At 51.4% G+C, this 21,671-nt stretch overlaps 1 protein-coding gene across 1 annotated transcript; it reads left to right on the top strand.

Annotated features, from left to right (window-relative positions):
- The first annotated feature begins 10,765 nt into the window (after window positions 1-10,765).
- SMAC4_04305 (uncharacterized protein) lies at window positions 10,766-20,825 on the top strand. Its single transcript, XM_003350953.2, has 8 exons — window positions 10,766-11,891; window positions 12,117-12,341; window positions 12,550-12,616; window positions 12,928-13,149; window positions 13,353-17,340; window positions 17,412-18,527; window positions 19,193-19,930; window positions 20,009-20,825. Exons 5-8 carry the CDS (start codon window positions 17,067-17,069, stop codon window positions 20,155-20,157), a joined length of 2,277 nt encoding a protein of 758 aa, XP_003351001.1. The 5' UTR covers window positions 10,766-11,891; window positions 12,117-12,341; window positions 12,550-12,616; window positions 12,928-13,149; window positions 13,353-17,066; the 3' UTR covers window positions 20,158-20,825.
- The last annotated feature ends 846 nt before the right edge of the window (window positions 20,826-21,671 follow it).

Raw genomic sequence — 21,671 nt, forward strand, 5'->3', positions numbered from 1 at the left:
GTCCTGATTCTCACTTCGTCGGTTCTTCGTTTTACTTGATCATCCGTCTCTCTTCAGTCTCTCCTCAGTCTTTGTTCAGTCTCTCTTCAGTCTCTCTTTAGTGTCTCTTCAGTTCCTCTTCAATCTCTCTTCAGCTGATTTTTAATACTTTCTCAATCCCTTTTCAACTACCCTTCAATCTGCCCTTACTCTATTTCATATTCATTTCTCGGTTGTTCCTTTCAGTCCTTTTTGCAGTTGTCTCTTCGAATCTCTTGTAAGTTTTTTTCTCGACTTCCAGTCCCGCTAGGCGATATTTCAATTGGTAATCACAGGTGGAAGTACCTTCAGGCCAAATTACATGTATATCCAACCTGGAAACTACCGGCGGTACGTTGAAGACAAAGTAATTCCCTTACATGTTTCCTCAAGGATCGATTCCTTAGGCTGGGTTCTCCGTCGAATAGGTATCTCTCCAGCAATCACAATAGGAATGTCAAAGGTGAATGGATAATACCTACCATGGAGGGGTTTTCGACTTAGTCGCAAGTCTACCTTTGCACGATCAGTTTCACGAGCTCAATTACCAGTGTGAATTTGTATAACATTTCAGATGTTAAAGCTAATCTTCCTTGTTTGGCTTTTCTAACAAGCTCTCTCTTGCCCACATGATCTTTACGAATTCTTCAACGTGCTCTGTGCCCATAGTTCATTTTGAGCCATGAAAGTACCATGACCCTCCAACAACTCTCCGTCTTCTTCGAGCTAGAGTTTACGATGACGGAGCTTCTGAAAAGTTGGAGTTCTCCTACAGCATATTCAACATCTTCAGCTACTACGCAAGTGTCGTCGTTATTATGTCTGTCGAAGCAGATACTCCGGACCATTCAGAAACTGAGCAGTTAGTTGTCTGCTCACGGCGGCTACAAGGACCAGGCAAGATCATCACAAGGAGGCATACCATACCCCGTTCGCTCCATGTCACAAAAAGAAATCCCATGTTGGTCAGACACATCACTTAGTTGAACAAGGTAAGCCACCGACGTTGTTATTGTACATGTATCGAGCATTCCATGCTTTGTCCTGCTCTTGACGGAATTTCTTGCCTTGATGGGCAGTCTTGTACACCAACCCTTTCAAGGCCTATCATGTTTTTGTTGGCATTTTGCGTGACGAGCCTCAGACATCTCGACCGCTTGTTGGTTTGCTTACCTCTACTTGGCTTGGGAGATGATGTGCTGATCGGGTTGACAACGTGAACATGCTATCCAGAGAAATAATGTTGGGATGGCCGAGGAAAATGAACCAGACTTCACTCCTTCGAACATGTTTCTGTCTGCGAGCATTTAATGCTGACTCCTATCTACGTTTACGGACGGTGTTGAAGAACTTGATGAAATATCCTTAATCAGCAGTCACATCTTGATTTTTCGTCCATACCATATTTTCAACCAATACTCAGTGAACGCCATAAACCTACCCTCTTCTTGATCTAAAGATGCCTATCCTACTTGCTGTATATACCTCTGCATAGTCCTTTTCCTTCTTTCACGCCTGCTCACTCACACTGAGCCATGCCCGTGCCGTCTTCGGGATTCAGGGTAGGGGGTCTCAGACACTCAGAGATTAAGGCCAAAGAACTGGAACTTGTTCATCTTCAAGCGCTAGCATTAATTCATCCTTCGGTTCTGTTCTAGTTCCCTTGTGGGCGTCAAGCTGGCTGCGACCTGCGTTGACTGAGACAAGGCGACGGATGGGTACTTACCGTGGTGTGGATGGTCACGGTGGCGTTGAACCCTCGAGGTACGCCGGCCGTTGTTTCTGTCTCTGTTTCTCCCTTTTTCCAAACGGTCATGGGATCCTTACCGATCTCATCTCTCCTTCTGGCTTCCTGGGCTTGTATCCTTGCCCTTTTCCTCGTCCTTCTCTCTGTTAGCTTCCTTCCATGTTCTTCATTACGTGCTTGTTCACACCTACCCTACGACCACACGTCATGTCCGTACAACTAATTATCTGCTTATCTAACTGCCGGTTGACAACAACAACAACAACAACAACAACAACAACAACAACAACAACAACAACAACAACAACAACACGTAACCATACCTCTAATTTCAGACAACATGAACCCCAACCACCGCCCTGGCGACGATCCATCAACGGAGAAACAAAAAGGGCGGGTAGCCAGGTCCAGGTATCCTCCTTTGTGTGAATGGGCGATGTTTGCTAACTGTCCATGTCGCCAACCCTTCCCCTCGTCATCTATCTATATTGGCATCATGCATGTTTCCGGCCGTCGGCTTCCCGATGAGCAAATGTTTCGTCGGCGCGATGCGCTACGGCTCCGGCGATGTGCGGTACCTACCTACCCTACATTGCGGCATCTTTCCTAGCACCGTGTTATCACACACCGGTAGGTATGAAGAGGTAGATACAAAACGCAAGTAATCACAGCTACCCGAAGGCCATCATCGATCACCGCCGCACACACAAAGTATGTACAAGATTGACGTCCGTCAACAAATGAAATCACGAGACCAATGGCGGGATTTCAGGGGCATGGTTTGGTGCCGTATCACACTCACACGCATGTCTTCAATTGTGAGGAGACGTGACGCTAGGTAGGTAGGGTATTAACGGGGAACTGCATCGCGCGGGCTTCTTTTTTTTTTTTTTTCGCCATTAATCACATCACTCAATCCGAACGTTCCTTCCATCTTTCCTCGAAATTTCGCACCGCTTTCTGCGCTTTAGTAGGTTCCTTCCCACATTGACACATTAGCAAAAGGTACTTACTACAATGCCTCTTTCTTTGCTTTCCTCTTTCACTCTGTTGTCCAAACCGGCGAAGAGAAATCGACACCTGACCGCCCGCACAGCTTCGAAGGCTTTGACTGCTTTCAGTCACCGATGCTAAATGGCTGGAAATTAAAGCTATCTACATGTAACTGTTTGTGTATGTGAAGTATGATATGGAGAACAATGTGCATTTCCAGGGGAACGCTTTTCTTAGTCCCCAAACTTTCCATATTTGTTTCGTGGTGCGGAATACTGTGCAGGTCAGCAAAGAAAACATTTGTTGCCTAACCTGATGTTTATTTCTGTCGAGTATCGCTCGGTACAGTATTGTCACTGTTCAGATGACGAGGCAACGGCTCACCGCAGGAATCATGACAGTCGTTCGGGGTCACTGTCTTTTCGAAATAGAACAAACATACATGACATGACATGATACCAGAGACACTCGTTTCCTACTGCACGTACATGAGTCTACATATTGGAATGCCTAAGGCAGCCCGATATGCCAGCATTGAGGTCAGAAGGGAAATATGCAAGAAATCCAAAGCTATAGATTATAATGTGTACCAAGGAGCGTCTTCGACAATCGAGAGAAAATATATAGAATAAAGATCACTGTAGGGGTACGAGAAGATCGTAGGATGATATTGATATGGGCCTCGGTACAGGTATGGTGAAGCTTTCTGTCTCTGCGCCAACTCTTCAGATACCTACCTACCTCGTGATAACACACCCATTTGACTTCCAACAAGCTTCGGAGGGAGGATTTGACAGACACAGTTCAGGTCATGAAGTTTCCTCTTGCCTGCTCGCTGGGGGACTGTGGTGGCTTATTGATAACTTACCTCCTCTACCTACATGTACCTGAGCCATGTATTTCACACAGTAGCAATCGGTTCTTTTTGTCCTTATTTTTTGCGTTTTCTACCAACCAGCCCACCCATCTAGCCATCCCTTCCTCCCCCCGTGAGCGAGGCGGAACTGTTGGATGACGCGCGCGTGGAATCCATGTTTCTTTTTGAGGCTTCACGACATGTGGTTTGTACGAAGTAATACGTGTGTCTTGGGAAAGTGTGTTCATTGATACGTGCGTTTTCGGATATGTTTTGATTGCTTTTCTGTAAGCAAGGTAAGTATGTATCTATGTCTGTCTTTTTGTCGGCGGTATCAAGGCGAGAGAAGCAAGCAGTTCATTGTGGCGCGTTGCCTACAGAGAGACCTAGAGTGGGAGAGAGATCCATACGATGATACATTACTGTTTGGTTTGTTGGTGACGACTGACAACGGAACTGACGGAGGAATGGTCGCCGATGAGTGGTGTATGTTACGTACACTACAGAGATGTTTAAAACGGTGTTATGAACAAGGGTTATCATGAACGGTTCAGTTCGTTTCGTTCAGCCAAGGCTTGATATGATTTGTTTGAAAGGTCATTTACACCAAACTTCAGTATCTCTTTCTCGTCCCTTCCTTTTCCCAAACCACCCACCCACCCACCTGCCATCTTGGCCCAGCATAATCCCGGCGGTATGTGGGCGTAGGTAGGTACGCCCCAAGAGATTGGGGAAAGTGAAAGGGGGAAGGAACCGTTCGGAGCAGGCAGGCAGGGGGGAAACTTGGGCTAGTGAAGGTTTAGGTAGCATCGTGCCTTCTTCCTGGCATGCCCATCCTCTTATCCGTCCATCTACCCAGGTCTCTCCAGGCCACCCACCTCCAAAATCCCCTGGAGATGATGCACCACCACCACGATCACCACCACCACAAGCAGTGGCGGGCAGCAGACAGGCAAGCAGCCTCAGGGCTGCCAGGGCGACATGAACCTCCAACCTTGTCCTTGTCTCCACATCCGCCAGGTTGGGGGAGGTGGCCTTGAAGACAAGGGTGTTTGTTCGCTTTATTTGAACCACAGTTCATCAAAAGGTTATCCAAGATGCTGGTATAACGTAAGAATGGGACTCTTCTTTACGTCTTCTGTGGTCAAATTACTCCCAGTCTTTTCTTTTTTGAATCATGAAACTGCTTGCTGCCTGTTGGAATGCGATCGAGCTTAGTGTACGTACGATGCTGTAGGTAGTGCTCTACACTGCAACTCGTTCGGCCAACCTCCTGTTCGAGGTCCAATCGCCGACGAAATTACGAAACGCATTTACGACGGAAGAAAAAAGGTGACAGCAGAGAAATCGACCGCCTGACCAGCCGCGCCGTTCGAACTGTCGGTCAAACCAGGCCAAACTCAAACCAAGCTATTGCTGCAGGATCACGGGTCTCGGAGAGTGGTGACCTCGGCCAAAAGTGTTATGAAACTAATGTCATGTTCTTTTGGACGTTCAACCGAAACGTAGTATGGTCGCGCGGTTCCGTGGTCTTCTTGTCCACTGGCATGAGGTTTTAACGGTCGCCTCCGTGTCATCGCCGATGGTCGATGATGGAGACATCCAGTCAAGAGTAATCTAGATGGCGTGAGCGGGCGATGGGAGGGCTACAAAAGCCTATCTCCTACTGAAAAAAAAAACAAAAAAACAACAACAAAAAACAGAAGCTATCGTTATTTCCTAAAACACTATGAAATGTCAGCCATCTCTAGACCGGCGCCTGTGCCAGAACGCTGGCCGTTTCTCCGACCAGATCGGTTTTACTATCTGACGCCTTACTATATTGGTTGTCGGTACGGAGTTGAGTGACAGATATGGGAAAGACCATCATTAGGCCGGTTGATGCCCCGAGTCCCATCTCGATGAGGAAAGGCGCGAATAAGGCGTAGATGGCTTGTGTTTGGTGTGTGCAAGCAAGACTGATGACTACCGATTCTCGCAGTACACTAGTATACTACGTGCTGTCGGAACATTCGAGATACCATTAGTAGTTCACGCAGTTGAACTAACACATTGACTAAAGCAATCTGAGGGCCTGTGATATCAGTAAGCAGCTGAGATACACCCATAAAGGGTAGGTAGATACCCCTGATATCCATAACTTACTCGATGAATATCTGGTTCGCAAAGGATCATACCCAGCGGTGGTACGTGAAAGTGGTGGGATATGTGGGATAAAACCAGCCAGCCAGGATGGCAGCAGGTTGCAGGCATTCAGTTGCATGTTCCTAGCGACCGAGAGCCTCCACAAGATCGATATCTGGTGGTCGGACGTCAACTTTGGCTTCGATCGGGCCTGGGGTGTTTGCTTATCCGAACTGTTCTTTTGCTCGTGACGAAATACAGATATGGAGCCAGACATGGAGGAGCCTTTCCGGAGATGAAGTCAAAGCACCTCGACGAGCTTCGTTCTCTGGGTGAAGGACTGCGTGCACGGGAAATTATCTCGTACCCACTCGTGATTAATATATCCTGTGCGAAATGCAGTCAAAATGGGGGCCAAACCGCCGCCTTGACGGGCAACTACTTCGGAGCGATGGTTACGTGATAGCATAATGGACTCATTCGGTTCCTGGATCGGTGTTGGTCGAATCGAGCGGCCGACCACACCTCGCTCAACCACCAAAATATTCTCCTTCTGTTGCAGCTACTGAGAAAGCGCGTTTTTGTACCCAGCGGAAATATTTGCTGTATACAGCACATGAGCTTTCGATGGCTGAGGAGCACCCCTATCCAAGGCATGTTTTTGTATCTTGGAGACTTATTGACGTTGGAAGTCTCTCGGGCGACCCGCTTGATTGGATGGCCAATGCAGAGCCGTTTCCCCTTATGCATGTGCTGACGACTCAATACTACGCTGTAAAATTGTACGGATTGTCAAAAGTGATGCGGTGAACCTCGAGTTGTCGGTGCGAAACACAGCGCTGCATCCTTCGAGAATGTGGCTGAAAGGGGTTCTCAACCTCGTGAAGGGTATGTGTCCGCGGAGAAGAGAAAAGCTGACAATGTGTTGGTCAGTGCTCCTATTCACGTCCATATGGCGTGTTATGTCGAGTTGGTCTCTGCCTTATTTTCCTCTTTGTCTTGTTGCTACTGAGTGGTTAGTTCTAGTACCTATCAGGGTATTCCCATGGGGTACAGAGATCTCTTGACCAGGCTCTCGGGTACCGTTACCCTACAAGCCGCCATTCGACTATTCTTCGGACAGTTGGCCACTGAGAGCCGGCCCATCAAGTTGTTAAAAACCCCTGAGGCAGTAAGCTCTCGGAGGGAAACAAGGGACATTGCAGCAAGGATGGCGGGAAGGCTAGCTGGGCTCTGGGTTCTTGCCTGGTCTGCCTGGGTCGGCTGGACTGGCTGGGCTGGGGTCAAGCCTTCAAGGACATGGAACTGTTGCGGGATCTAGCGATGTCCGTCTGCCATGCAAGAAGACATCTAGGTACCGTAGCAGAAAGCAGGTCTGTATGTCGGCGGCAGAAGGCATTGCAATGTTCCATGAGGCGCCTTGTAGACGTTCAAGACCAACAGATCGTAGGACGGCACGCGAAGCCCTGGCCTTTCCGCCGAGTAGAGTACCTCGAAGAGCATCTTGGGGGCACTACTCTGTCGCCATTCATTTCGGGGGACCTGCCCAACAAGCCGGAATGATGTCAGCTTACCTGGCACCGAGTGTAGCGAGTACCGGCGGACGCAATGCTGGGACTATTCCAGCACCCAAAGGAGATCTATCACCTTGCTTATCCGCTGTCTGAGACGACAGAGAAATGACAGCTCTAGCCGGCCAAGGTCTTTGCAAAAAGAGAGTGAGTTGTGCTGCTGCTGCTGCTGCTCCTGTTGCCGTCTTCTTGCCTCTCCTTCTGTCGCTTATTATTCTGGGCAACAGACAGGCCACTTGGTCGCTGGCGATTGCATCGTACATGCAACAGCGCGAAGGAGTACCGATGAATACGGAATACGGGCGCCGAGTCTGGTCAGTGAGCACAGGCACTGTAGCGACACACCATTCAAGGTAGGTGAGTGGGTGGAAGACGAGGATCGAATCTCGAGTGATGAGTGGTGACGGCAAATTGGGGGGGGGGGGGGGGGGGGGGTCTCGGTTAGGGTGCTCGGCGTGCGAGGGTGCGTCGTCGAGGGGGTCAGGGGGGTTCTAGCGTGAGGAGCGAGGCTTGTTGTTGTGCTTGTGTGCCCCAAGTGTTTGTGCGAACAGAAGCGTTCCGCCAGATTGGGGAAATGAGCACCGGAGACTGCCTTGGCCTGATTGATGGAAAAGCAGGAAAGGAAAGATCATCGTCGCGTCGCAGTGACGCTATTGAGCACGATTTCATTGCCAAGTGCTTTCGGTGTTGCCTTTCGAGGGGAGGTGGGTGCAGAAGAAAAGAAGAGCGACGGCCTGAGCAATGCAGTGGGGATTGGGGAAAACGGTTGTGCCTGCCAAACAAACTGACCCCGACTGAAAAGCACTGTACTAATAGCTAACAGATTCAGCGTAGCGGAACAAAGTTTATCACGTATTTTACGGTGACTATACGCTATATGCAGGTACACCTTCACTTTACCAGTGTCTGTCTCCCATTCTGACCAAACTTCCACATTTTCCCTGCCAGCCTTCTACCTACACTAACTAGACTCTTTGCCGACGACGCCGGGATCGGTAACGTAAAGGTGTACATCACGCCCATTCTCGTACCCTTCGGACCTTGGTGAGCCGTGCAATGCCAGCTTGTGCAATACTCCGACGGCAGAGCATGTGATCGTATAGGGAATGTGCCGACTACCAACCAATTGGTCTGGACTCGTCGACTCAATGACAAATCCATCACGTACGGCGTCGGATACTGGGTGCTCGGTCACCAATTGGTCCAAAGACGACTGCGTGCCTACATGCGGAAGAGATAGGTACGCGCGATAGCGATTCTCATAAAGTGGGAAATTGAACCGATACCTCAACTGGAACTTGCTTGCCGAGTATGAGCGGTGACGGATGCGTCGCTACCAGCCCCGGCACCAAGGACGCATCACGTTGCATCCGAACGACCACTAAAGACACCAAGAAATTACTCCGTGTGGCATAGCAAAACCACAGAGTGTGCAGAGCCCTTTCCACTCCTTCCTCGGCACGTAACGCTGGCGACAAATAGCAGTCGAACGATGGGTCATCCGTCTTATGCAAACCAAGCCAAGCGATAGGACAATAGGTGAGCAACCTGTATGTTTCTTGACCGCCATTACCACCAGAAGGCCTAGATGGAAGAATGGGGTGTTAACGTGATTCCAAAGTGGAAGCTAATTCCTCCTCCGCCAGCAGACAATCGGACCTCAAGTGGCAGCCAAAACGGACAACGTATGGAACATGCTAGGTATGTCCTCATACGGTATCGAAAACGCTACTGAAAGATACAACCCTGGTTCACGGTCGGATTAGGAGTAACCTTTCCTCTTCGTCACTCTGGTCAAACCAAACCTTTCCTCCGACATATCATCCAATTGATTATGTCGGGACCATTATTCCAAACACGTAAACAATTCAAAAACACGAAACGAATCATTTCGAGTTTCATGGTCCTTTTTCTTGCTCGCCTTGGCATTCTTCGTTTTGTTCCAGACGGAGATGCCAGAGCAGGGCTCACGGGGGAAGCTGGGATGCCAACACGCCTTTCCCATTCCCCATCATCCATCCTCCATCCCCAGTCCCACGCTGGCGTCCCTGGATGACTTTCATGGGTGTCCTCCATGTCTTGTCTCCATGCGTTCGCTTCAAAGGTTGCCCTGTCATTCTTCCCGTTGCTTTGGCTGCTTTTGAAACCATGCCCAATCCCAGTTGACTGTCCAACCACTCTGCTGGTGTGCCTGGCGGATAACAGCTGCCGGCACGTCTCTTCAATGTAATTTGTTCCTCTTCACCCCTATTCTTCCATTACACCCTTTCCAGACGCCTCGAGGACCAGGGTAAAGAGTGCCGGATTGCATGGTTCAGCACACGGGTGCGTTCCCTTGCAAGCCAGCCAACGCCCACCAAACCGCAACAATTCCCTGACAAGCACCAGTGGGCTGGGGCTTGTTTACCCCCAAGCTTCGAAGAAGCTTCAGAATCTTCCATCGTAGGGTTGCTGTACCATGAAGCCCAGGGTCCCTGCGCCAGCTGGCGTTCCTCCACTGGCTGTCTTCTTTCCAAGCCTAGTGCAGGCCGCTCAACGGTCGCGAACATGCGTATCCTTGCCCTGGACTGCGTCTTTGGAGCATGCTTCTTTGGAACGACCCCAAAAGCCCTTTCTGAACTTGAAGTGCCATCTACAAGATTACGCCATGTTGGAAAATGCCGGCTATGATTACAGCCAGGCTCGACTTCCACATTGTCGCCGTACAATCCATCCTTGTCAGCATTTGCCCTGCTCTTGCACCCACACCCGAGTTGCCGTGAATAGGTGTGATTCGGACGGAAGCGGAAACTGCAAAACTATAACTGTTCCGTTACGACGCAACACCGCAGAGGGGTCTATCGGCATATCAGTGGTTTACTCCCAGCTGTTAGTGACATCATCCCTGTCCCATTGCACGCGCTTGCTTTTGAGAGCCTATCCCTAACATATTCAATGATAAACTGTTTGTATTCCGCGTTTTGTGTTGCTCTGTTGCCGCCGAGGACAGCCAGTCGCTGCTCATCTTTGTCTGACGATCACGACGAACTTTGTGCATCTTTTTTACCTGTGCTCTCGTGTCAAACACAATACACAAGCCTAGGACGCTTCTACTAGGATAACTTTGATCTCGGCGAGTGTTACTCAGACTACGTACCTCCCGTCCTATCGGTTGTTCGAGCCTTTACCCGTCTCAGGTGGACATATAGTATCGCGTGGGTTCTCAGAGAAATTTGCCCGATGTACGGTAGCTGTCAGGCCAAACTCGGAAGAGAAAGTGATGAATAGGCTTCGAGGAGATCGAATGCCATCCAATTCACGTGTTCGTGTCTAGCAGCGTGTCTTTACTTCCCCACAGACACCCCTGTGGGAAGGAGCGGCTAGGCTGCAGGTGCAGGTGCCCCTTGCAAATTTGGATTATTGGCGCAGTTGGGGACCGGCCGGCGATATTTGAAGAAGCCATTTTTTTTTTTCCTTCCTCGGTCTTGTCTCGTCGCGTACCTCGAGCTTTCAACTTTTGTCGCAGAGGTATTCTTCCTTGCATCAAATTTAAGTTGCAGAATTAGAAGCAAGACTCAAATCTACCTCCAGGACCATCGGGATTAAGCGCGCATCTATTCTATCGAGCCATCGCCCTCGGCCTCTCCGCCTTTTTCATACAAACTTCCAGACTGCCAGACTCGCACCAGGCAAAGTGAAAGGATAAACCTAGCCAGCGTTGTGCTTCCACTCCCAACCAACAACGCTCAACTTCCTGGCTTCAACTAGCATTTCCAGGAATCTTCTGCAGGTACGTGATGTCAGTTGTGACAAAATTCCATTGCGATGGCATGTCCCGGCTGCTGTGCCTCTTTCTGTGTTCCGCCTGCCACTGCGGTGTTGTTTCCTACCCGAACTCTATATGCGCCCGGGCGCATCTTACACTATCCCACCATTCCCAACGCTCCAATTGCGCACTCCCGTCTTCACTCGTCGTCCAGACACGACCTGGAACCTGGCTGTGCTTTTAGACGCCATTCCCGTGGCGTTTCTCCAGGCTCGGCGGCATGATGCTTGTCCCCAACCCTAATCCCGGCCCGCCTGCCATGCCGTTCCGCAAGCACCCCGTCGATAGCCCGGAAGCCCCAACACCAGGTACCCAGCTTGGCTACAGCCTGCGTACATCGCGATAAATTCAACACCCATGCTTTGCTCATTCATGTGGGCCTGTTTCTTATATCTTCTTCATGGATTAGACCATCGCTTTAGGCCTCCGGAACCCAGGCCGTGTTTATAAACACGTCTTGTTCAGCATAATGATTTCTAACTGCCGTGTAACCTACAGAGCTACCAGCCCTGCGCCTCTACGATCATCCTTGCTCCGCCCACGAACGGCCTCCATCCGAATTTGCTTTCGACGCCAACCCGTTGTCCGTAGTGACAGGTCTATAGCGTCGGTCGGTCAAAACAATATCAGCTCTACAAAATATCGCTTGATTACGTTCGCTCGGAATTCGTCCCCTCACCTCGCGCTATACCACAAAATCCCTTTGAGGCGGCCTCTTTCGGGAAGAGTTACACCACATCATCCGGTTCTTTGCCCGGGCCTTCCACCTGAGAATTGGTATGTCATTCTTTTCATCGTCCATCCAGGTACATGCTGGTACAAGCTGCTCGCCATCGACACCTGTACCTCTACACCTGCGCATAAGCGTGTGGCTGTCCACCGAATCCACGGTCGATCCCTTCACTTGAGCCGGTCCAAAGAGTTCGATTTCGAACAATTGCATGACTGCATCTTGAAGCCAAGAACATACCTGGATTTCGCTGACACTATGTTCTGGATCAGGGATTCCACGCTCCCATTCGGTACAGGTAATGCAAACCCACAGCGGCCCCAACTCATCTAATACTCAGACAAGGAGCCGGCACAGTTCTGATCATCAATGTTCTAATATCAAACGTTTTCGGCGTTGATATCGAACGGTGACGTATTTGCAGATACTAACATAAGCGTGTCCAGCGCGTCACAGCCGAGTACAGACCCCGGCTATCCCCAAAATTTCGTTGAAAGGTAAGGTACGACGTACCTGTATGTAACAAAGCTCAGCGTCCACCTGCATGATAACCCTTCTGCCCTCGCACGTGGCTGCAGCAGGGGCTGTCCACCACCACTCGCCCTGGCAGATTGCCCCTGAATTGGTTCCTCAGGTCGAGGCACGAATTGAGGATTGCATTCAACCAAAATCGAAGCAAAACAGACACTGACCTCTTCGTTATAGCCACAGAGCATTTACTTTGGGCGCCCATTTTCGACACAGAGTCGCAAACCCGAGACTTACGGCATTGGTATGTGTGTGCGTGTGTGTGTGTGTGTGTGTGTGTTTTTTGTTTTTCACTCCGCGCTTCTACACCGGCTTTGCGGTGGTCCCCAGATTGCCGTACCGTTTTCTTGCAGGGGCTGCGCAATCCAAGGCAAAGCCGTTTCAATCTCGGCAACGTTCCAGTCTAGTGCCGCCCTTGGACATTGCATTGAGCTTGGAAATTTCGGTCTAATGTCCAATGCCGCTGCCACTTGATTACTATTTTTAATAGTCGAGAAACCCGCTCTTCAAAGCGCATTCACAACAGACTGTTTGCTAATGTCTTTCTTTCCCCAGCTTTGCTAATCCTCACGCCAAAGTGTAAGAGTCGTCTCCTCTCTCTCCTTGTCAACAAGTATTACCATCCGTGCATCCCGCTGAGCCAAGGTTCACTGCAAAGAAACAACTAGAGAACTGCCCAGGCTGCCCCTACATTACCTTGAGGTATCCGTTCGCCGTCGCGTCCTCCCGTATCTACAATCAGGATCCCTTCAGCTGCCCAAGGCAAGACAAAGCTTTGTGAGTACTCAAGAAATCAAGAAATCCACCACCATACGCGGTCCAGCTGTCACCAGGCCGGTCGCTCAACGTTCCCGCCTTCACACATCCGTTTGGCAAGGATATCCGTCTGTCAACAGAGCACAGCGTCCAGGATGGCGTCCGACGACTGGCAGGGCCACATGTTTGGTTTTGTCTCTCTTGCTAACTGTTCCCATTTCTAGACGCATTTACCGTTGTCCTTTTACGCAAAGGATAAATCACTAGTCATGGGATTGTCAATGGCTCATCGTCAGGCCCCGGGCCAGTATAAGGAAGATCCCGGCCATGATTCGGTAAGTCATACTTTACTTCGTCTTCACACATTTTCCGTCACAAAACATTGCACTATCCACCAGATCTCGTAAAACGTGGCGCGACTGGGAAGATGCCGTATTTCATGATCAAGTGTCAGGCGTCTAGTGACGCTGTTTTGCGGTAGACTCTGCACCCCGACGTGCCCGTGGCAGGGGCTTCATGCTGCACTCCCAGTATCATCATGTCGGATATGTGCGCAAGAACCGCCATCATCATGATAGACGTCGACATCGAAACATCAACGTTTGAACTTCCAACACACCCCTTATTGTTTTATTCCTTGTTACCTACATCGTTGCAAAGTTGCCGCATTTGGACAGGGGTCCTGGTCCAAGTCAGGTACCCAGGATCACAAATGTTCCAGAAAAATCGGGTGTCTGTCGAAAGCCTGCTAGGTGCGGGTGCCATTGACTGCTGGGCAGGGCTTCTGGGAATTGCAGGGGGTGACCTGTTTCACCACCAGCCAGGGCGTCGGGAAGTATGCGACAAGGGCTGTGCGTCGATGTCGGTTGCGCAGTGCGCTATCATCAACACCGTGCATCTCTGGCCTCAGGCTCGGGTCTCACGTTTAGCTTTTGCACTCCCATAACTTCCCATCACGAAGCATCATGCTCTGCCGGTTTGGCCTGACGGAGGTGATTTGGACGAGTGCGGCGGTGGAACACGAGCCAGCGAGTCACCGCAGGAGGTCCTGAGCCGATGGTGGAAGCAGTACGCAAAACACATAGGGCCGAGCTGGACAGCTGTCGGAAAACTGCAGAATAGCGCAAATGTCCTTGGACAATTTAGCGATCATTTTGCTGATTCTTGTCGGCTGTCCGCCTATCTGCACCCTGCCCACAAGCAACGCATGCGATTTTGCACCATGCGCATTTGCCGGGTGCTCACAGCGGATTCGCTGCTTGCTGAGTGGTACCTAGAAACCCCAAAGAGCAGCCTTCCCGGTGGGGGTACCGGCCAGTGTGCAGAGTCGCAAACGCAGTATCGCAGTCTGCTCGAGATTGACTGGAAGTCTTCAGCTGCTTCCTCCATAACGGCGGTGTGGTGGCTGGGAATCTCCAGCGCACAATGGCCGCCCACTGCCCAGTGTCATTCACTCTCTGACGACATGGCGGCCGCCTATCATCAGTTGGCTTTCTGCTCGGGCACGTGGTCAATCAATTTACAATCCTACAAGTTGAGGGAAAAGAAGGTCCAGCGATCCGCTTCCCGAGACGCAGGCTGCGCCATCGCGTTCATTTCAAACACCTACGGATTAGTCAGTTCTCACACGTCTCGAGAAGCCTCGTGCGACGGTCTCGCCATGTCAAGCGTGTCACGAGTGATAGCGCTTGGCCGTGATCGAGTCTGTTCAGAGTCATTTGAGTTCTTGGCTGGTGGAGCCTAGCGGCGATACACGGCCGAGTGGTCCCGGCGCTCTAACTTTCACACTAAAGCCTCTAGAGAGGTGGGGCCGGAGGAGAGCGGGCTAGCCAACCGTTGACAAGTCGACGCGCGACGTCGGGTCTTTTCATCGTGTTTTTTTCCACCCTAGAGAGGTCCCACCGAAAAATCTGACAGGGGGCGTGATGGTTAACGGCGACCGACTGAGCGCGATGGACCACAATGGCACCAGCAGCCAGAGTTGCGACTCGTGCACCCGAGTCACGGTCAGTATCTGCCGCACATGGTGGACATCAGAGTCTTTTTTTCCGCGTGCGGCTGCAAGCGCAAAGCGTGGTCTGTATGCTGTACGGCGGTAAAGCAGATGAGGCGGCTGGTATCGAGAGTTTGGTTCGCATTGGTGTTTCGCTGCCAAACATGGGCTTTCGCTCCAAGGCGACACCAATTCCGTTCCTTTGTGGCTAGTGGCTTTCCAATGTTCTCGAAGCCATCCAGGCCGATTCATCAGGACAAGGGCCCTCTGAGGGTGACTGGGGAAAATCGGGAGGTGCATGGATTCTCCAAATGGCCAGTCGGGGCAGGGATCCGCGCGTGGGATACGGGACCCGCATGCACACCGCCCATCCTTGCCCATGCAACCGAAAAACGATGGAAGCAACGTCGAGAGACACGCCAAAGACACCTCCAGTGAGGAACTCCAGTGAGGGAGCGCCAAAGTCACCAGATTCCTTCACCACAAGAGCCAAAGAGCCGAGTCGCATCCATCGAAAGCCATCAAAGTCGGTTCTGCCAGAGCGCCGCTAGGGGTTTGCCTCCAATGGCAGAGAGTGGCTAGCTCCGGTCACCGATACTTTGTTGGGCAAAGAGTGGTGCTACTCGGCCTCTGCAGTCTTTTGTATCCTCGCCATCATTGGCCACTTCATTAAAAAAACACTCGCCCCCTGCTCACGTTTTCAGACCATGCGTTGTCCTACCTCATCCATGATCCATACACACCTTGCCGATGTCCTCTTCACCTCACCGGACGGCCTCTGGCACTGGGAGTGATATGGGCCGGTGCGCTTGTGTCTCGTTCGGGGCCGTCAACGGCCTAGTTCGCTGAAGAATGACCGAAAAGGGAAGTTTTCCAATAGCTCTTACGCTTCGACCGTGTGTCTATATACCAGGCGCGAGCAGTCAAGCCCAAGCGGCGCAGAGTGAATGGGCGGGAAAAATAAGAGCCGCTATGCACACAATGCTGTACCTTACACGCCGTCGGTACGAAACGGATGAAACGCTACGGTACATCTGTCAGTTACAAGTGTGTCTCCAATGCACCCACCGTCTTGCACTTAATTTTTTTTTTCCAAGCGCAAAATTAGACGGTGTCTGTCCATCAATTTCCCGCAATCTTCACTCGTCCATTCCTTTTCCTCCGGCCTTCACCTTAGGCTGTGGCCCACCTGCCTTTTCCTCGACATCGATTCTGATCCTTCATCCTGGATCCCCACAGTCGCCAGCATTTTTTGCAATTTCCCCCCTCACATCAACAGGCAGCGGTGTGAGTTCGCAGAACAAAACCATTTGGCGCATCCTTGCCTGATCCAGTGGACAAACACGCTCACCTTTCCTTTTTGCGACCTCCGTCACAACAGTTCGGGTTAGTGTTTACTTTGGCTTCTGCACTCCTGTCCGTCGGTCAGCCCGGGGTATTGTTCCTGGGTTTGCGCAATACGACGCTGCCACTGAGAGAAACCCAGTGGGAATCTCGAAACTTCGGGTGTTGATTCCGATACCTCGTCACTCCACTCGTGGTTGCGTTGATCCTGGGAGCTGTGGGCTGCAAGTTCGCTGCCAGTTGCGGTGCCAGCCAGAGGCCCCCCGTCACGGTCGCAGAGACGGTCCCAGACAGTCCCCGTCAGTCCCAGTCGCCCCCCCCCTCCCTCCAGCCAGAAAGCGTTCGGTTCGGATGCCGTATGGAAGGAGGGCCTTGTCCTACTACAAATCCCACACCAAATTCCCGAGGCTAGCCCGCCTCACCCGTTGATCCTCGTCGTCGCTTTTTTTTCTGACGGGGCCCCTGAAAAACACCAACATCCCCAGTCCTTGCAGCTTTCTTCTGGTCCTCGCAAAGAAAAAAAAAATATCCCGAGACGCGTCACCGTGCTCCAGGACACATGGTTGTTTTTCCAACATATGACCTTGTATTCTGAAATCTAATGGTTGTCTCCTCTATGCAGCATCACCCCCATCACCAACAGCAGGGTCCTGTTCCTCCCCATCTACAACACTCGAGACCCTCGAGCATTGTGCACCAGCAGCATCACAACCAGGCACCTCAGCAACCGCCTCAACACCAGAGTGCCTATTCTTCGGGTCACTCTGTCTATCAGCAGCCGCCTCAGGCCAACAACACTCAGGATCATCTGCCTTACTACCCGCATCCCAGTCCCTACAGCACCCCTGGCGCGACAAGCGGATATACATCCGCAGGTAAGTTTCTTCGCCGTCCTGGCCCTGGCTTCCCCCCTTCTCTCTTTCACGATGCTTACGCGATCGCGCAGACACCGGAGACATGATGGCTACGTCGATAAGGCCCCCCTACCCGCCCATGACCTCGTACCATACCCCTCAGTCGAACTCGCCAGCATCCGTCGCGTCGCCTTCCGGGCATGATCAGCAAAGGAGCATTTACGGACAAGCCCCCTCGCAGCTACACCAGCAGTCCATGTACTATGGCGCTCCTCAGCACCCGCAGTACTCGTCGATGCCGGCGCAAACTGCGCCCTCGCCGTATGCGCAACACCCCCAGCAGTCCCACCAGTCGATAGCCTCCCAGCCCAGCATGATGATGTCTCACACCGCGCCGCAGCACCAGACAAGCCACCAGGCGACGCTGAATGCTCAGACAGGAATGGCAACGGTCAGCCCTCGCCAGGGCAAGATTGAGACTCAGCACGGTATGAACCATCAGATGCAGAGAAACAATGCCCCCGTACCGCTCGCGGGCGGCGCGCCGTCGACTTCTCCCCAGAACGGCACGACACCCACTGGTTCGGCATCTGGCGTGAACCCTAACGCTGCTCCCGGCCCGATTCCCGCCACAACACCACTCGTCGTTAGACAGGATCAAAACGGTGTTCAGTGGATTGCTTTCGAGTACTCTCGCGACAGGGTCAAGATGGAATACACAATCCGCTGCGATGTGGAATCGGTCAATCAGGATGAGCTGTCTTCCGAGTTCAAGACGGAGAACTGCGTTTACCCTCGCGCGTGCTGCCCCAAGGAGCAGTACCGCGGCAACCGTCTGCAGTACGAGACTGAGTGCAATACCGTCGGCTGGGCGTTGGCTCAGTTGAACCCGCCCCTCAGAGGCAAGAGAGGACTCATTCAAAGGGCGGTGGACAGCTGGCGCAACAGCAACCAAGATCCGCGACTCAGATCCCGCCGCGTGCGGCGAATGGCCAAGATGAACCACCGCAACAAGGCCGGTTCAGCAACCCCCCATCCTGCCCACATGGCCGGTCCCACCGGCGCTGCTGGCATCTCGACACCGGCAGCAATGGGCTCCAGCGGCGCTGCTGCCATCAACAAGCCCGGAATTAATAATATGGGTACGTCGATGCACCATCACCATGCCCACGATAATGGAAACGCTCAGGGAGGAGGAGACGAAGTCGGTATGTTTCACCAGATGGCCTAATGCGCGAGTTGTTGCGATTCAGTGTGATACCTCATTTTCAAACCGATTGTTTAAAACTGCGCCTGCCTTGTTTGGTTTATGTTATGGGTCTTGGGATATTCTGTTTTTGTCTTTCTCTTTCAGACTTGTTATATACCGGCTCGCCAACGCAAGTTGGCGAGCTCTGCACTTGGGCGATACTGGAGATCTCTGGTATAAAGAAAGATCTGTACATTACGATAGTTGCGCGTTTGCTGTTGTTTAGTTTGTTTTGCTGGTTTTCGGTCGTCGTTCAGTCGTCTGGCTTCTGGCAAACGTTTTGCATTGCATTTTACTTGCAATCGCATACCCATCAGCATCGCTTGTCACATATTAACCAACACCATCATCACCCACACATCTACTTGGCCCTCTGCGAAACAGGGGGGCATTCCCGAGTGGCTGGAAAGCCCCGAAATTGCTGTTACTTTGTCTTTACCGCGCGCATTGCCTGGGGGTTGTTACAGATCTGCGAGTTGACGTTGCCGCGCTGGCTTTCGGTTTGAAACAGCATCACACTCAATCGCACTCTCAAGTTGCAAGGCTAACTGGTCCATGCCGTCGGGTCTGGCCTATCCAACACTGGGATCAATACGCTAACTCGTATTTCTTTGCTTTTTTTAGGCGATGGTGAGTACGGTGACGACCAACAGCACCACCACCACCATCATCACCAGGCTCCCTCCCAGGGTAGCTCGGACGAAAGACCAGCCCAGGTTTTCTCCAACCACGGCTCGTATCCCAACGGTGCGCCATACGGTTCGTCCGCAATGCCTTCGATCCACGACACCCTCAGTGGCTCTCCGCATGCCAGCGGTGCCGGTCCTGTCACCGCTCGTCGCACAACGACCCCCGGCCGCGGCACCGCCCGTGATGATGAGCCCGAGGATCTCTTCCCCGACATTCCCGAAGCCAAGAAGCGCAAGTTCATCCTGGTCGAGGACAGCGACAGGCATAGCCGCCTCCGCGTGAGAGTCACTCTCGACGGCGTCGACACTCGCGAGATTCCCGACAGTTTCCGCAAGGGCGCCAGCGTCTACCCTCGCTCTTACTTCCCTCGTGAGATGCAAAGCCCTCCTCCGAGCGCCACTGGCAGCAAGTTCTTTACCGATGACTTGAGCGACGTGGAGGATGACGGTACCACCGACACGGAGGGCCGTCGCGCAGCAAGGGGTGCCAAGCGGAACGGCAGAGTCATGGTCAAGGTCCCGATGGGCGAAAGCCAGGAGGGCGAGATTGCCATCCCCCGTATGAGGAAAGCGTTCCGTGGAAAGGAGGTTCGGCTCAATGACTTGGGCTATCGCATGGCCTGGCTCCAGAGTAGAGTATTTGCCGGAAGGACGGTATTCTTGCAGCGTGCTTGTGAGTCTTTCCCTTTTACGTTCCCCTTTCATTCCATCTACAAGAAAGTTTACTAATATTCGCCACCCTGCAACACAGTGGACTGCTACCGCAACAAGACCCGAACCGCCATCGAAGGCATGATGCAAGACGTCAAGACGGCTGCGCCGCACTACGAGACCCGCGTTGGAAAGCGCAAGTGGAACGAGCGTATGCGATATGGCGAGAAGAAGGAGGAGGAGCCTTAAAACGCCATCACCCTCGACAAAATCGCCTGCACCGCATTGGCATCGCACAAACATGACCTTTTTCAACATCGATCAAACAACACCACTCTCAAAGACAATATTTACACACAAACAACGTTTCATGATGAAGAAGAAGAAGAAGATTAAGATCAAAGCGAAGGATGGAAATGGATATGGAATGGAATGGAATTGATGTATGGATGGATGGACGGATGGGATCAGTCGATCGATCGATGATACGATCGATTCCGATTGATTCTTCGACGCAACCTGACAATCACCGACAACTTATATTATGTATATGACAAAAAAGGCAAAAGTACAAGAATTCATGTAAAGCAAAGAATCGAATTGATGGTATAAATTTGGAATTATGTCTATCTACTGTGGTCTATCTATAAGGGGAGATAGAAAAAAAAAGGCAAGGGTACGATGTGTGTTTGGCATCGTTTTGTTTAGAATGAATGTTTGTATCATCAACATCTGGATGCGATTGCGGTTGCTTGTTTCCATGCCTTGGCTACCTCATCAACTTCTGTACATACCTACCTACCTGTCGGTTGATTTGTTGATTAGTGAACCAAGGTAATCCGTCGTCCTTGTAGGTCGGGTGTTAGTTATACTGTACATTAAGTATTGTTCCTGCTGTTCGGGATCAGAGTTCCGAGTACTTGATTAATGGTGTCGTGATTGGAGCTTGTCAACCTGGAAATGCACATGTAGATTCTGTTACCTACCTAGCCTATGGTAAAGGGTACCTAGGTAGGTACTCTCATGTACTCCGTATTCCTTTCCCCTTTCTACTATTCATATGTCTTGCCCTTCCGAACTCGTTCGTCTTGCTTCTCACTCCTTTCAGGTACCTAAACATTCATGGTGTTGGCATGTCGTCCGTCCACCTTCGCTTCTTAGTACTCGTTTGTAACTAAGTAAGTAGAATCTTTGTTCCCGCCTTCCGATTTCTTTCCTCAATCGTCGCCAGGTCCCTGAAATCTACATACTTACAGCCCCAGCCGATTTGTAGCGTGCGTACGGCCGATACCGCACCTCCCTTTTCGCTGCCTTTGATGTTTCAACGCGTAAGAAGGAAGTGGAAGTGGAAGTGGGTGAACCGAAACCGGGACGGCCCGTCCGTGCCTGCCTGTCTGCCTGTCCGCTTTGTTGGTGGTGGTTCCTGTTGGTTCCAGTTCCAGGCTGGCGCAGAAAAGAACCGAAGCGCCTATTTGTACCTGCCTGTGCAGTGCTCCAAAATAGACAAAGGACGGGAGGAAGGTGCGGCTCAAGGGAGAGAAGGTGCGGCTCGTTCGGCCGGTGCGCGGTTGAGAAAGTGGATGCCTAGAGGGAGATAAGTAGGCATGGAAGTAGTTGTACCTGCCCTGTACGGCAGTGAGAAAGAAAGGGTTACAACAAGAGTGATCGATTGATTGTGAAACATGTTAGTTTTTCATGACGAATTGTGCAAAGCGAAGGAGGATGAAAAAAGAAAAGTGCCACGGCACCGACGCCAACTGAAT

This window comes from Sordaria macrospora, chromosome 1, assembly GCF_033870435.1.
Source record: "Sordaria macrospora chromosome 1, complete sequence".
NCBI lineage: Eukaryota > Fungi > Ascomycota > Sordariomycetes > Sordariales > Sordariaceae > Sordaria > Sordaria macrospora.